The sequence below is a fragment of the Dasypus novemcinctus genome, chromosome 6 (assembly GCF_030445035.2).
Source record: "Dasypus novemcinctus isolate mDasNov1 chromosome 6, mDasNov1.1.hap2, whole genome shotgun sequence".
NCBI lineage: Eukaryota > Metazoa > Chordata > Mammalia > Cingulata > Dasypodidae > Dasypus > Dasypus novemcinctus.
This window is the reverse complement of record NC_080678.1, coordinates 48,986,913-49,001,143: the sequence shown is the minus strand read 5'-3', so window position 1 is coordinate 49,001,143 and position 14,231 is coordinate 48,986,913. Positions and strand designations below refer to the sequence as shown.

The 14,231-nt window shown below is 38.3% G+C and overlaps 1 protein-coding gene and 1 non-coding gene across 3 annotated transcripts in view; one reads left to right on the top strand and one right to left on the bottom strand.

The window, feature by feature from the left end:
• The window catches only part of KIF11 (kinesin family member 11), a 75,329-nt gene that overhangs the window by 36,745 nt on the left and 24,353 nt on the right, over window positions 1-14,231 (bottom strand). For both annotated transcript variants that reach the window (XM_071215776.1, XM_058298779.2), the window contains one exon: window positions 8,194-8,282. In XM_071215776.1, the coding sequence (XP_071071877.1) occupies window positions 8,194-8,282 (89 nt within the window). The remainder of the gene's footprint in view (window positions 1-8,193; window positions 8,283-14,231) is intronic.
• Window positions 8,539-8,668, top strand: LOC111761786 (small nucleolar RNA SNORA33). Its single transcript, XR_002795049.1, has one exon. It is a non-coding gene; the product is annotated as a small nucleolar RNA SNORA33 (small nucleolar RNA).

Here is a 14,231-nt window from a genome sequence, read left to right as displayed (position 1 = left end):
CTGTAAAAGAAAAGCGTGCTATTTAATAAAAAAAAAAAAGTGGCAGGACAGAGAACAAGAGTGTTTATAAACTAAAAATGTGACAGAAACAAAATTCAACAGATATATTAAAAGATAAAGTTAAAGAAGTCATATAAAAAGTAGAATAAAAACTCAGAGAGATGCTTCTCAAGCACAAAGTTCACAGGGTTACCAGACCTACATTAATAGATCTCTGATTTCATTAAATATTACCAAGTTTCAGAAGTTCCTTCATAACTACTATTTAGAATTAACTTTTTTGAATAATTATATCACCTCTTTACTGGTGATACTCTTTAATTATATCAGCTCTTTTTTGGAAATGGTTCTTTTATATATTTCAAATGCTTTTCTTATATTGAATATAAGTAATGCATCATTGTTATTACATAGATAAGATGGTTTATATATAGCTTTAAGGAAGCAAACTTGGCCCAATGGATAGGGCATCTGATTACCACATGGGAGGTCCGTGGTTCAAACCCCAGGCCTCCTTGACCCGTGTGGAGCTGGCCCATGTGCAGTGCTGATGCGCACAAGGAGTGCCATGCCACGCAGAGGTGTCCCCCGCATAGTGGAGCCCCACGTGCAAGGAGTGCGCCCCGTAAGGAGAGCTGCCCAGTGCTAAAGAAAGTGCAGCCTGCCTAAGAATAGCACCACACACACAGAGAGCTGGCACAACAAGATGATGCAACAAAAAGAAACACAGATTCCCGGTGCCGCTAATAAGGATAGAAGCGTTCACAGGAGAACATGCAGCAAATGAACACAGAGAGCAGACAACGGTTGGGGGGGGGCAGTGGGGAGAGAAATAAATAAATAAATAACTCTTAAAAAAAAAAAAGTCTGCTATTATAGTTGGGATAAAGCGTTGTACTAGTTTTACATGTTGGCAACAGCTTTTCTGATCCTTCTCTGACTTGAATATAACAACTCCAAAAGCTTTTTCAGAAAGAACTTTGTTTCAGATTATGTCTTGTCTATTGTAGAGCAAATAGTGCCTTTTCAATCATGGGATTGACAAACCAAAAATAATTTCTTAATCTAAAATAGTCAACAAAATGGGCAACAGAAGATAAGAAAATGAGATAAAACATCTCAGAAAGTTCAACATTTAACTACTAATAGCAGAGGATGCTATGTTAGCAAATCAAGGGGAATGACCCCTCCCTAACCATGTTGTACCAAAGGTATTTTGCCTGACCTCATCCCCAGATCCAGAGCCCAATCTTGACTAGCTCAAGACTACGAGGGATATCTCAATCCAGTTATTGGCTCATATATGGATCCAACACAGACCTAAACTAATGAGTCAGTGATATTCCTCCAAAAGGTTTTTTTTTTACACTTTTTAAAATTAAAGTTAATAGATCACAAAGAATGTTACATTAAAAAACATAAGAGGTTCCCATATAAACCCCCCACCCCAATCATTTTAGTAAATTGTATGTTTTTGAAGATAAATACATCACAAAAAGCTCCAAAAGGTTTTGATGGTTAAAGGACAGGCAGCCTCTCATCATCACTGGACACAAATGTCTCATATGATATAGCTGCTGCTGTTCATCATCAACCTTGAGTAAGAGTCAGCCCTAGGAGAAAGTCAACATTCAGGACAGTAGTAGAAAGGAATAGAAACCAGATCTTCGAATTATTAGATCAAATAACTTTGAAGCTATTTCAAAGTGAAGCTTTGGACTTTCCACACTTAAGACGAGTAAATCCCCTTGCTCTTTGATTACAGTTTAATTTGGGATTGCTAGCAATCAAGAACAGTTGATACCAAAGTATTTATGGAATAAGAATTAAAATATTTTTTAAAATAAGATAAAAGTGGTAGAAAGAGGAACAATTGTAAAGTCAAAAATTGAAAAACATAATGATTATGTTTACTGTGGACAATATCTGAAAACTACAAGCAAACAAACAAACAAAAAAGAACAAATAAGTAAGTTCGGGAAATGAATAAAGACTTCCAGGAAGATGGAGGACAAAAAAAGACACATCTCTCTTCTTTCCAGAAAAACAGCTAGAGGACAGACTGAAACAGCCTGGAATAAAATCTTCTAAGGTTTGGGACAATAGGCAAAGGTTGGACACTGCCCAGAAAAGAAAGAGACAAAGGAGAAGAGTCACAACGGCAAAACTGTAAATTAAAACCAGCAGCTGCAACTGCTGGAACCCTTCTCCCCACTAGACAACTTTTGAATTCTCAGGCCTCTGGGCTGGCTATAGACAAAGGGGACTCCAGGGATCCACTGCCCCAGGAAAGGGGAGAGAAAGGGACACAACCTAAGGCTGACTCACCTTCTGACCCACAAATTTGGTCTGCAGTGTCTGACAAGCCCTTCCAGGCTAGGGTGGGAGGCACCATTGCTTGTCTTCAGAGCCAGGTCTGGACAAAAGAATTACCAGACTAAAGAGATCTGGCCCTCCCAATCTCCCTCTATACTTACCTGGACTGATTGTTGAGGACTTAGAGGGGAGTGTAATTATTTCCCACCTGGGGAAAAGGAAGGGAACTGCCAGGGAAAGTTGGAGAACTGTCTGAGAAAGTTTAAATTATAAGGTTTTTAGCCTCCAGGCAGGAACCTCTATCACATGGATTCCGTTCCTATTGCAGCAAGCACATTCCTACCAGGTAAAGAACTGAGAGGGCTGTCAAAGAGCGCCATCTGCTGGCAGACCAGGAAATGCACATGAGAAAATTAAAAGGAAGAGGAAATAAATAGGGTTGAGAACTATGGATGCTTAATGTACGTAGAAGTTTTAATTAACTGGACTGTAAAAGTGTGGAGATGGATAGAGTTGATAGTAACACATTATAGTGAGTAACAACTAGTTTATAAATGGGATTGTGACTGAAAAAAGTATTCTGGGAAAGTAAATGTCAATAGAAAGAAAACTAAAATATAATCTAGGAACTGAATAACACAGTGAACACGGAGGCAGCTGAGAATTGTGGTTAAGGTTACAAATGCAAGAGAATCCTTCTGTGAGCTAGAGCAGATGTATATCACTACTGCAGGGTGATGGGAATATGGAGAAACATGGGAAAACTACAACTTATGTGACCTATAGACTGTGGTTAACAGCAATACTATAATATTCTTGCATCAATGCCAAGCTGTACTGTGTTGATAATGGTGGTATATGGAAAAAGTGTGCCAAATGTATGCTATAGATCATGATTGGTGGTAATAGTCTGATGATATTATCTCATAATCTGTAACAAATATTCCATCAGAGTGTGAAGTTGGATGGGAAATCTACACATCTGTATGATTGTTTTGCAAGTTCACAATATCTGTAACAAAAATATATATAAAAATATATAGTATGGGTTGGTAGAAAAATACACCAAATGTAAGATAAGGCATATAGTTGGTAGTAATATTTTGACGATGTTCTTGCCTAGTTTGTAACAAATGTTTCACACCAATGTAAAGAGTTGGTGGAGGCTTGATGTATGAGCTCTCTGTGTGATGTTTTGTAGGTTTATTTTATAAGTTCGCAATCTTTACTGTACACTTGTTTATGTGTGTTCATGTATGAATGATATACTTCAATAAAAATTAAATCTTTTTTTTTTAATTAAAAAAAAAAGAGAAAGCAGCTGCGGCTCATGCAATTGAGTTCCTGTTTAATATGTAGGACACGGTTAGATCCGCAGGTCCTCCTGGTTAAAAAAAAAAAAAAGGAAAGAAAAGAAAAGAAAAGAAAAAAGGCACACCAGACATGCACAAAGAGGCACAAGTCCCCTGCACCAAAAAGGTGATGACACAACCAGACGGGAAAAAGGAAAAAAAAGTAAATAAAAGAGGCTTTTTCCCACCCGTTATAATGTCCCAGCCTAAGGCCCTTGGAAGTGGGTCTGCAGCCTATTACTAAGTCCAGAGCCCAGTTTTGAGCAACTAACAGGGACAATCCTAAAGACCCACATTGAACCAAGGATCAAAAAACAGCAGCGGGAAGCGTACTTGGCTCAACAGTTAGAGCGTCTGCCTACCACATGGGAGGTTCACAGTTCAAACCCAGGGCCTCTGTGACCCGTGTGGAGCTGGCCCACGTGCAGTGCTGATGCGCACAAGGAGTACCGTGCCACACAGGGGTGTTCCCCGCATAAGGGAGCCCCACACACAAGGAGTGCGCCCCGTAAGGAAAACCATCCAGCGCAAAAGAAGGTTCAGCTTGCCCAGGAGTGGCGCGGCTCACACGGAGAGCTGATGCAGCAAGATGACTCAACAACAAAAAACGAGACACAGATTCCCAGTGCCGCTGATAAGAATGGAAGCATAGAAGCAGACACAGAAGAACACACAGTGAATGGACAACACAGACAGAAGACAACTGCGGGGAGTGGGAGGCAAATGGGAGAGAAATAAAAAAAATAAAATAAAATAAAAAAAGCAGTGACACAGCCTCCTGCCACTAAATCCCTATGAAAGAGAGTGAAATGGAGCATCTGAGTAAATTACATCCTACTCAGATGCCTAGACAGCAGCAAAATATTACAAGCTACACTAAAAAAAAGTAGAACATGTGCCCAGGAAAAGGAACATATCAAAGCCACAGAAGAGATGGCAGAATTTGAGACATCTAATTAACAAGACGCAACAAATTTCCAAAACCAAATTGAGTTGAAAGACAATATGGCTAAAGAGATAAACACAACAAGAAAACTGAGGAAGCTCAAAGAAAGATTTGAAATCTTGAACAGAAAAATAACAAAGCTCATGGGAAAGAACGACACAATAGGGGAGATAAAAAACACACTAGAGGGAAGCGGAGGTGACTCAAGCAAGTGAGGTCCCGCCTACCACATGGGAGGTCCCAGGTTCAGTTCATGGTGCCTCCTAAAGAGGAAGAGCAAGACAGTGAGCTGACGTGACAGGCAGGCATGGAGAGTTGATGCAACAAGAGACAAAAGAAAAACATAATGAGACCATAATAAATCAGGGAGCGGAGGTGGCTCAGGCAATTGGGCACCTACCTCCCACATCAGAGGTCCTGGGATTCAGTTCCTGGTGCCTCCTAATAAGAACACCAGCATAGGGAAGTGGTTGTGGCTCAACTGACAAAGCTTCTGCCTACCATATAAGAGGTCCAGGGTTCAGTACCCAGGGCCTCCTGACCTATGTGGTAAGCTGGTCCACACGCAGTGTTGCCACGCACAAAAAGTGCCATGATACTGAGAGTGCCCCCCGCGTAGGGGTGCCCCACGTGCAAGGAGTGCGCCCCGCAAGGAGAGCTGCACCATGTAAAAAAAGCACAGCCCACCTAGGAGTGGCGCCACACACACGGAGAGTTGACGCAGCAAGATGATGCAACAAAAAAAGCGACAGTTTCCCAGTGCTGCATGACAAGAACGCAACCCGACACAGAAGAACACACAGCAAACAGACACAGAGAGCATACAACGGGGGCAAGGGGAGAGAAATAAATAAAATAAATCTTTAAAAAAAAGAACACCAGCGCAGAACACAGACACAGCAGATGCAAACAACAAGGGAGTAAGGAAAAATAAATAAAATCAATCTTAAAAAAAAAAACACACACGCACACATATCAGAGGGATACAACAGTAAACTCAAAATGATAGAAGAAAAAATAAGTGATACTGAACACAGAATAGCTGAAGTTGAAGAGAGAAAATAATAAAAAAATTGAGCAGGGGCTCTGGGAGTTGAATGACAGCATGCAACCCAAGAACATACATGTCATAGGAGTTCCACAAGGAGAAGAGAAGGGAAAAGAGGCCAAAAGAATATTTGAGGAATTAATAGCTGAAAGTTTCCCAACTCTCACAAAAGAAATGAACGTACATGTCCAAGAAGCACATCATACTGCAATCAGAATAAATCCAAATAAACCTACTAATACACATACTGCTCAAAATGTCAAATGTCAAAGAAAAAGAAAAAATTCTCTGAGATCAACGAGAGAAACCATCACATACAAAGGATGCCCAGTAAGACTTAGCGCAGATATCTCATCAGAAACCATGGAAGCGAGAAGACAATGATATGATACAATTAGGATACTGACAGAGAAAAATTGCCAGCGGAGAATTCTTAATCCAGCAAAATTGCCCTTCAAATAAGGTGAGTATAAAATATTCACAAACAGAAACTAAGAGAGTTCATAAAAAGAATCTACCTTTGCACAAAATATTAAAGGAAGTCTTAGAGTATGAAAGAAAAACACAGGAGAGAGAGGCTTGGAGGAAAGTATAGAATAAAGGATAGTAGAAAAGATTTACCAAAACAGTAAAAAGACAGATGAAAATAAGATATGACAGATGAAACCTAAAGAAGAAAATGCTGGAAGTAAATAATGCATTTAGAGTAATATCATTGAATGTGAATGGACTAATCCCCAATCAAAAAATATAGGCTGGGAAGTAGATATGGCTCAAGTAATCGGGCTCCATCCTACCACATGGGAGGTCCCTGTCCCTGGTTCAGTTCCCAGTGCCTCCTAAAGAAGACAGCGAGCTAACTCAATAGGCAGGTATGACAAGCTGACACAAGAGACACAAGAAGAAAAAAACATAATGAGAGACATACTGAAGCAGAGAATGGAGGTGGCTCAAGCAATGAAGCACCTCCCTTCCACATTGGGGGTCCTAGATTCAGTTCGTGGTACCTCCTAAAGAAACAAGGAAGATTAACATACACAGCAAGGGCAAACAATGAGGGGGTGGGGAGAAATAAGTAAATGAAGTAAATCTTTGAAGAAAAGAAAGATACAGGCTGACGGAATGGATAAAAAAACATGAGCAATACATATGTTGCTTATAAGAGACTCACCTTATACCCAGGGATATAAACGGGTTGAAAGTGAAAAGTTGGAAAAAGATACTCCATGCAAATAGTAAAAAAAAAGAACAGGGGTAGCTATACCAATATCAGACAAAACAGACTTTAAATGCAAAAGTTATAAGACATACAGAAAGCCTCCTAAGTCATAAACACCTATGCATCTAAACAGGGTGCGCCAAAATACATGAGACAAACTCTGGTAAAAACTGAAGGGAAAAATAGACACTACAATAATTATTGGAGACTTCAACACACTACTCATAAGATAGAACAATTAGACAGAAGATCAACAAGGAAACAGAGAACTTGAACAATATGAGTTAGACGTAACAGACACATACAAAATGTTACACCCAAACTCAGGGTGTTATACATTTTTCTCAGGTGTCCCTCGATCTTTCTCGTGGATAGACCACAGGTTAGGGCACAATGCAGCTGTCAATAAAAAGAATGAAATTATACAAAGGACCTTCTCAGATCATTATGGAGTGAAACTGGAAATCAATAATAGATAGGAAAAAAGTACATTTGTAAACGTGTGGAGGCTAAACAACACACTCCTAAATAATCAATGGGTCAAAGAAGAAATTGCAAGTGAAATCAGTAAATATATTGAGAAAAGTGAAAATGAGAACAGAACTTATTAAAATTTATAGGATACAGTGAAAGCAGTCTTGAATGGGAAATTTATACCCCTAACTGCCTATATTTAAAAAGAAGAAAGAGGGAGCAGATGTGGCTCAAGCAGTTGGGCACTCACCTCCCACATGGGAGGTCCCATGTTTGGGAAAGTTAGGGCTGACACCACAGAAATAGTGGTGATAGAAGAGTTCTGTTTCTTGATTACAAAGGTGGTTACACAAATCTACACATGTGATGTGATAAAATGGCATAGAACTTTATATCAATTTCTTGTTTTTGTATTTTACTGTAATTACATAAGAGGTAATCATAGGGGGAAATGGGATAAAGAAAAATACATAGTACCTCTGTAACTTCATGTGACTCTATAATTATTTATACCACACTAATGAAAGAAGTTGCTGATGTGGGAGGAGTGGGGAGTGTGGGGTATATGGGAGCCTCTTATATTTTTAATGTAACATTCTATGATTTATGTATCTTTAAAAAATATTTAAAAATGAAAAATAAATAAGTTAAAAATGTTTTAAAATAAAGTTTGAAAACTACTTGTTAAGGTCAAAATAAAAAGAAGAATCTGTAGGAGGCACACTAGGTATAAAGATTTTACTTAGTGCCACATAAGTAAATTTTCTTCAAATAGCCTATTACCAGAAATGCCTATTCTTAGAAAATAACTAAAAACTTTGGGTAAACAAGGGCTTACCTAAAATTTTCTTCAGAAAGGTACACTCCATTTTTCTCACGTGCTGCAGCAAGATCTCGTTTCAAGCGCTCTATCTCTTCTGTATACTCCTATGGAAGAAGAATGTTGTAGATGTAAACTTAACACTTTTTTCCATTCAGTTTGTGGAGAGGTTATGCCACATACACAAAAACAATTAGCTTTTCAATGTTTTTTAAAATATAATAAATTATGACAAAAAGTCTTATAACCATGCTTTTCAATCATAATTAATCTGTTTAGAAATAAAATCTTTCAACATCTTTCAAAGCTCCTTTAAATTCATTCACTATAAAAGTGAGTTAACATGTGCTAATAAAAAAACACAAGCCAGTCAATGTCTCTGCTTACCTGAATGTGTTTCTGCAGAAATTTTGAAATGGCTGGCAATAGTAAAGCCATGCTACAAGTCTTAAGGACACTGAAGTCATTAAGGTCCCTGAAAATGGCTATAACACATGGGAAAAATAAAAAATAATAAAAAAACACAACCTACAGTGCCTAGGTTGGTCTCCAAATGGAGACCAAGATTCCGTAGAGAAATATATTTTAGGAATGGTACAGGAAATATTCAAGATGGACTTGGAACATCTGAACAAAAGATAGAAAGGAAGCTAACAAAGCCTAACAAGGACAATGAAAAGGATACAGGAACCAACTTGAAGCACCCACTGGCCAAAAATGAGAAAATGTGAATGATGCCCATTCACATTTTCTACTACAGTAGTTTGAAACACAGATATGTTACAACCATGAGTTTATATAATGACACAAAAAAGGCTAGTGAACCAATTAATTATCTGGAAAACTGGCATTTTTCCAGCCTTTCCTATAAGAACTATACCCCTGGGGAGCAAAGAGACGGACACTTTATAGAGCTTGTCCAGCATACCAATGAAAAAAAAATAAAAATAAATTAGGATATAACCATTTTGCAACACTTAATGAACTAATGGATCAAGTCATTGAACATCATCAATTGCTCACAAAAACAGAGAGAATCAGATGTCACATGCTTCCTGATGGAAGAGCATACCATGTCTTATGAAGTAGTCTTGCTAAAAAAAAATTAAAATAAAACTGGATTCTAATCAAGCCTCGGTATTTATAGAAAATACAGAGAACATAAGAACAAGTCAAGGGAAGCAGACTTGGCCCACTGGTTAGGGCGCCCGTCTACCACATGGGAGGTCCACGGTTCAAACCCCAGACCTCCTTGACCTGTGTGGAGCCGGCCCACGTGCAGCACTGATGCGCTCAAGGAATGCTGTGCCACTCAGGAGTGTCCCTGCGTGGGGGAGCCCCATGAGCAAGGAGTGTGCCCCGTAAGGAGAGCCGCCCAGCGTGAAAGTGCAGCCTGCCCAGGAATGGCACCACACACACAGAGAACTGACACAGCAAGATGACGCAACAAAAAGAAACACAGATTCCTGTGCCGCTGACAACAACAGAAGCAGACAAAGAAGAATACGCAGCAAATAGACACAGAGAACAGACAACTGGAGTGGGGGAGAAGAGGAGAGAAATAAAATAAAATAAAATAATAAAAAAAGAACAAGTCAAAGATACTACAGGAAAACTCTACAGGACAAGTAATATAGTTACTACACAAATAAGTTATAAAGAGAAAAAAAGATATATTGTGACTTATAAATATATTGAAACATGGCAAAATGAACTGTAACCAGAACATGACTAAACCTTGTTATAGTAAACTAATTGGACACAACAATAATAAAAGTTTTATTTGAAGTTGATTAGGTTATCACTAATTTGTCAAGATAATCATTTACCTTAATATATGATATATTGATAAATGCATATATTATGACAATATAATAATTTGAAAAGGATTTCTGGGAATGACTTGAAGATAGGTCAATAGACTTTAAAGTAGCAAAAAAGAAGCAACTCAAGATTAACAACTGGTTTCTCATCAGAAATCAGGAAGGCCAGAAGGCAGTGGGGTGACAAATTAAAAGTACTGTAAGAAAAAATATACAATAAAAGAAACAGCAAGGGAATTTAAATGATACTCTAGAAAATATCTATTTAGCACAAAAGAATGCAGTACTGGAGGAATTGTGGAACAAAAACACAGGACATATAGGAAACTAATGCATTATGGCAGACATAAATTCTACACTATATTAACTACATTAGATGTAAATGGGTTAACTTCTTAAATTAAAAGGCAGAGATTGGCAAAATGGATGAAAAATATGGCTCAGCTATAATCTGTGTATAAGATATAAACTATAAATACAGAGACATAAATAGGCTGAAAGTATAAGATGGAAAAAGAAATACCAAAAGAGAGCTGGGGGGTGAGCTACATTGTTATCATACAAAATACATTTTAGATAAAAATTATTACTAGTGGCAAAGAACATTTTATAATTATAAAAGTATCAATCCATCAAAAAGATATATCAGTTACAAATATACAAGTACCTAACTACAATACTTGGTTCTAAAACATATGAAGCAAAAATGGAGAGAAGTGAAGGGGGAGATGAAGAAAAGTCAACTATATTTAGACACTTCAAAGCCCTACTTAAATAATGGATAGAACAACTACAGGCAGGTCAAAAAAGGAGATAGATTTGAACACTATAAACAAACTAGAGCGAACATATGTATATAGAACACTCCACCAACAGCAGAACATATTCTTCTCAAGTGCACAATCTTGAGGACAGACCATATGATAGGCCATGAAACAAGTCTCAGTAAGCGTAAAGGGACTGAAATCATGAAAGGTATGTTCTCCAACTATAACAAAATAAAATTAGAAATCAGTCACAGAAGGAAATTTAGGAAATTCACAAATATATGGAAATTAGAGAACATATTCTTAAATAACCAATAGGTCAAAAAAATAACAGGGAAATTAGAAAATACTTTGAAATGAATGAAAATCAAAATACAGTATATCAAAACTTATCTGATGTAGCAAAAGTAATTCTCAGAGGGAAATTTATAGCTGGGACTACCTATATTAAAAAAGAAAAAATATCCCAAATTTCAAAACCTAACCTTCCACCTTAAAAACTAAAAAAAGGAAAGCAAACTAAACCATGAGCAAAAAGGGAAATAATAAAGATTAGAGCAGAAATAACAAAATAGAGACTAGAAAAATAGAGAAAATCAGAAAAACCAAAAGTTGGTTCTTTAAAAAGCTCAACAAACGAAAAACCTTTAGCTTACTGACCAAGGGAAAAAAAAAAGGACAAAAGACTCAAAATACTAAAATCAGTACTGAAAGAGGGTACACCACTACTGACCTTACTAAAATAAAATGGATAAGGAAATACTTTGAATGATTGTTTACCAACAAATTAGATAACCTAGATGAAAGGGAAAATTCCTAAAAAGATACCAAAAAAAACACAAACCCTCCAATACTCAAGATATAAGAATTAAAAAAGAAAAAATAATAATACTGAAAACAAAGATCTTAACAACCTTTAACAAGTGAACAGATTTGAATGAGTAATCAAAACATTTGCCAAAGAAAAGCTCAGGACTAGCTAGTTTCTCCAACGAATTCTACAAAACGTTTAAAGAAATAACATCAATCCTTCATAAATGTATCCAAAAAAAACAGAAGAGGAGGGAAACAGTTCCTACATCATTGTATAAGGATATCACAAGAAAATAACAAACTTCAAAATCTTTTCTGAAGATGAAGAAAAAACAACATCCAAACCAAGTCCAGAAGCATATAAAGAGGACAATACACCATGACCACTATGTGGGATTTATTATAGGAACAAAAGGTTTTGTCAATCTTTGGGACCGGCTGTTTCAGGATTTTTCCTGGTCCGGAGGTGTCTGGACATCGATTTGGAGGGAAGGTAACAGAGAGGATCCATCTGTGAAATATACACGGAGATCCCAGCTACGTGTGGAGGACTCCCTCCTTGGGTAGGCGGAGCCGAGGCAGCTAGCACCGCGGCGGGTGGAGGCCGGGAGAGCCGAGCCGCGCTGTGCCGCGGCGGGCGGCGGGCGAAGGAGACAAGCCCAGCCGAGCCTAGCCGTGCCGCGGCGGGCGGCGGGCGGGAGAGCCGAGTCCGGCCGAGCCCGGCTGAGCCGCAGCGGGCGGGGGGGCCGAGCCCAGCCAAGCCGCGCCGGGCTGCGGGCGGGAAAGCCAAGCTCAGCCGAGCCCAGCCGAGCCGCGGCGGGCAGCGGGCGGGGGACCGGAGCCCAGCTGAGCCCAGCCGAGCCTGGCGGCGGGGTTTCTGTTCTTTGTTTTTTTAATTTTTTTTATTTTTTTTTTTAATTTTTATTTTTTGTTGTTGTTGTTCTTGTTGTTCTTTATTTTTTTTTTTCAATCCTCTCTTTCTTGTCCCCAATATTCTTCTTATACTATTTTACCTTAACAATACAATAGGTCCTACAGGAAATACCTCACATTTGCTGGGTTTCCTCACCCTCCACTGCCTCATTTCTCTGTGAATAGATTTAGCCTATCTACACTATCCCCTTTCCCCTACAACTTGATATCCTCCACCATCTGCTATCTCTCCTATATTCCATCTCCCTTTCTTTGATCCACAAAGTGTCTAACTCTTAATTTCTAATACCTTTGTTTAGTTTTCCATTTGGTATTCGTCCCTGAAACTATTACCTTTCTTTTCTCTTTCCCTCTCTCACGAAAACAATAGCCTCTTAGTACGTACCACATTCCTCCCATATTCAGTCGTCTACCTCATTATAGGTACTTTCCTACTACTATAACTCTACACAATTTACATGATCTAACCTCCATCCTCCCAGAACTCATATTGTTGCTTTGTAAACATAAATCACCAATACTACTTCACACTTTTTCCTTCCTTACACAATTGACTTTCCCCAGCACTAATACTTTCCTTTAAAGTGAGCTTAACTAGCAATAAGAAATTGGAATAAGAAGAACAAAGTGACAAAGAGAAGATATAACACTTACACAAAAACAACAGCTAATTAATCTCCAAGACTAGACAAAGAAGCTAAGGAACTGATTAAACCCGTCAAGAAAAAATGTTGACAAGACAGCAACAAAAATCTACAAACCAAACCAGTAATCAGGAAAACATGGCTGAATCCAATCAACAAACTGAAAATCAGGAAGGGGAGCAGGACTTCGCACAAGCAATGAAAGATCTCAGAACATTTATCACCGACAAATTTGATGAAGTAATGAAAGAGGTTAACAGCGTGAAGACAACACTTGGAGGGGAAATTGCAGACATGCGTAAAAAAATAACAGATATGATGGAAATGAACACCACAATTCAAGAAATCAAAAATACACTTGCAGCAAATATCAGCAGACTAGAAGAGGCAGAGCAGAGAATTAGTGATGTGGAAGACAGTGCATTGGAAATCAAACAGATAGTAGAAGTGGTCAATAAAAAGGTAGAAAAAATCCAGATAGGACTTAGGGACCTGAATGATAACGCAAAACGCTCAAACATACGTATTATAGGCATTCCAGAAGGAGAAGAGAAGGGAAAGGGGTCAGAAGGAGTGTTGCAGGAAATAATGAATGAAAACTTCCCAAATCTACTGAAAGAGACAGATGTACATATCCAAGAAGCACAGCGCACTCCACTGGTCATAAACCCCAACAGGCCCACCCCAAGACATATACTTGTCAAATTATCCAATGCTCAAGACAAAGAAAAAATTCTAAAAGCAGCAAGAGAAAAGAAAACCATCACATACAAGGGAAACTCCATAAGGTTAAGTGCTGATTTCTCATTTGAAACGATGGAGGCAAGAAGGCAGTGGTATGATATAGTCAAGGTACTAAAGGAAAAAAATCTCCAACCAAGAATACTCTATCCAGCTAAACTAGCATTCAAAAATGATGGAGAGTTCAAAATATTCACAGATAAACAGAAACTGAAAGAGTATATCAACAAGAAACCTCCCCTTCAAGAAATTCTTAAGGGAATTCTGCAGGAAGAAAGGAAAAAACAGGACAGTCAGAGATGGAGGAGAGTGTAAAAGCAACAAGAAAGACAAAA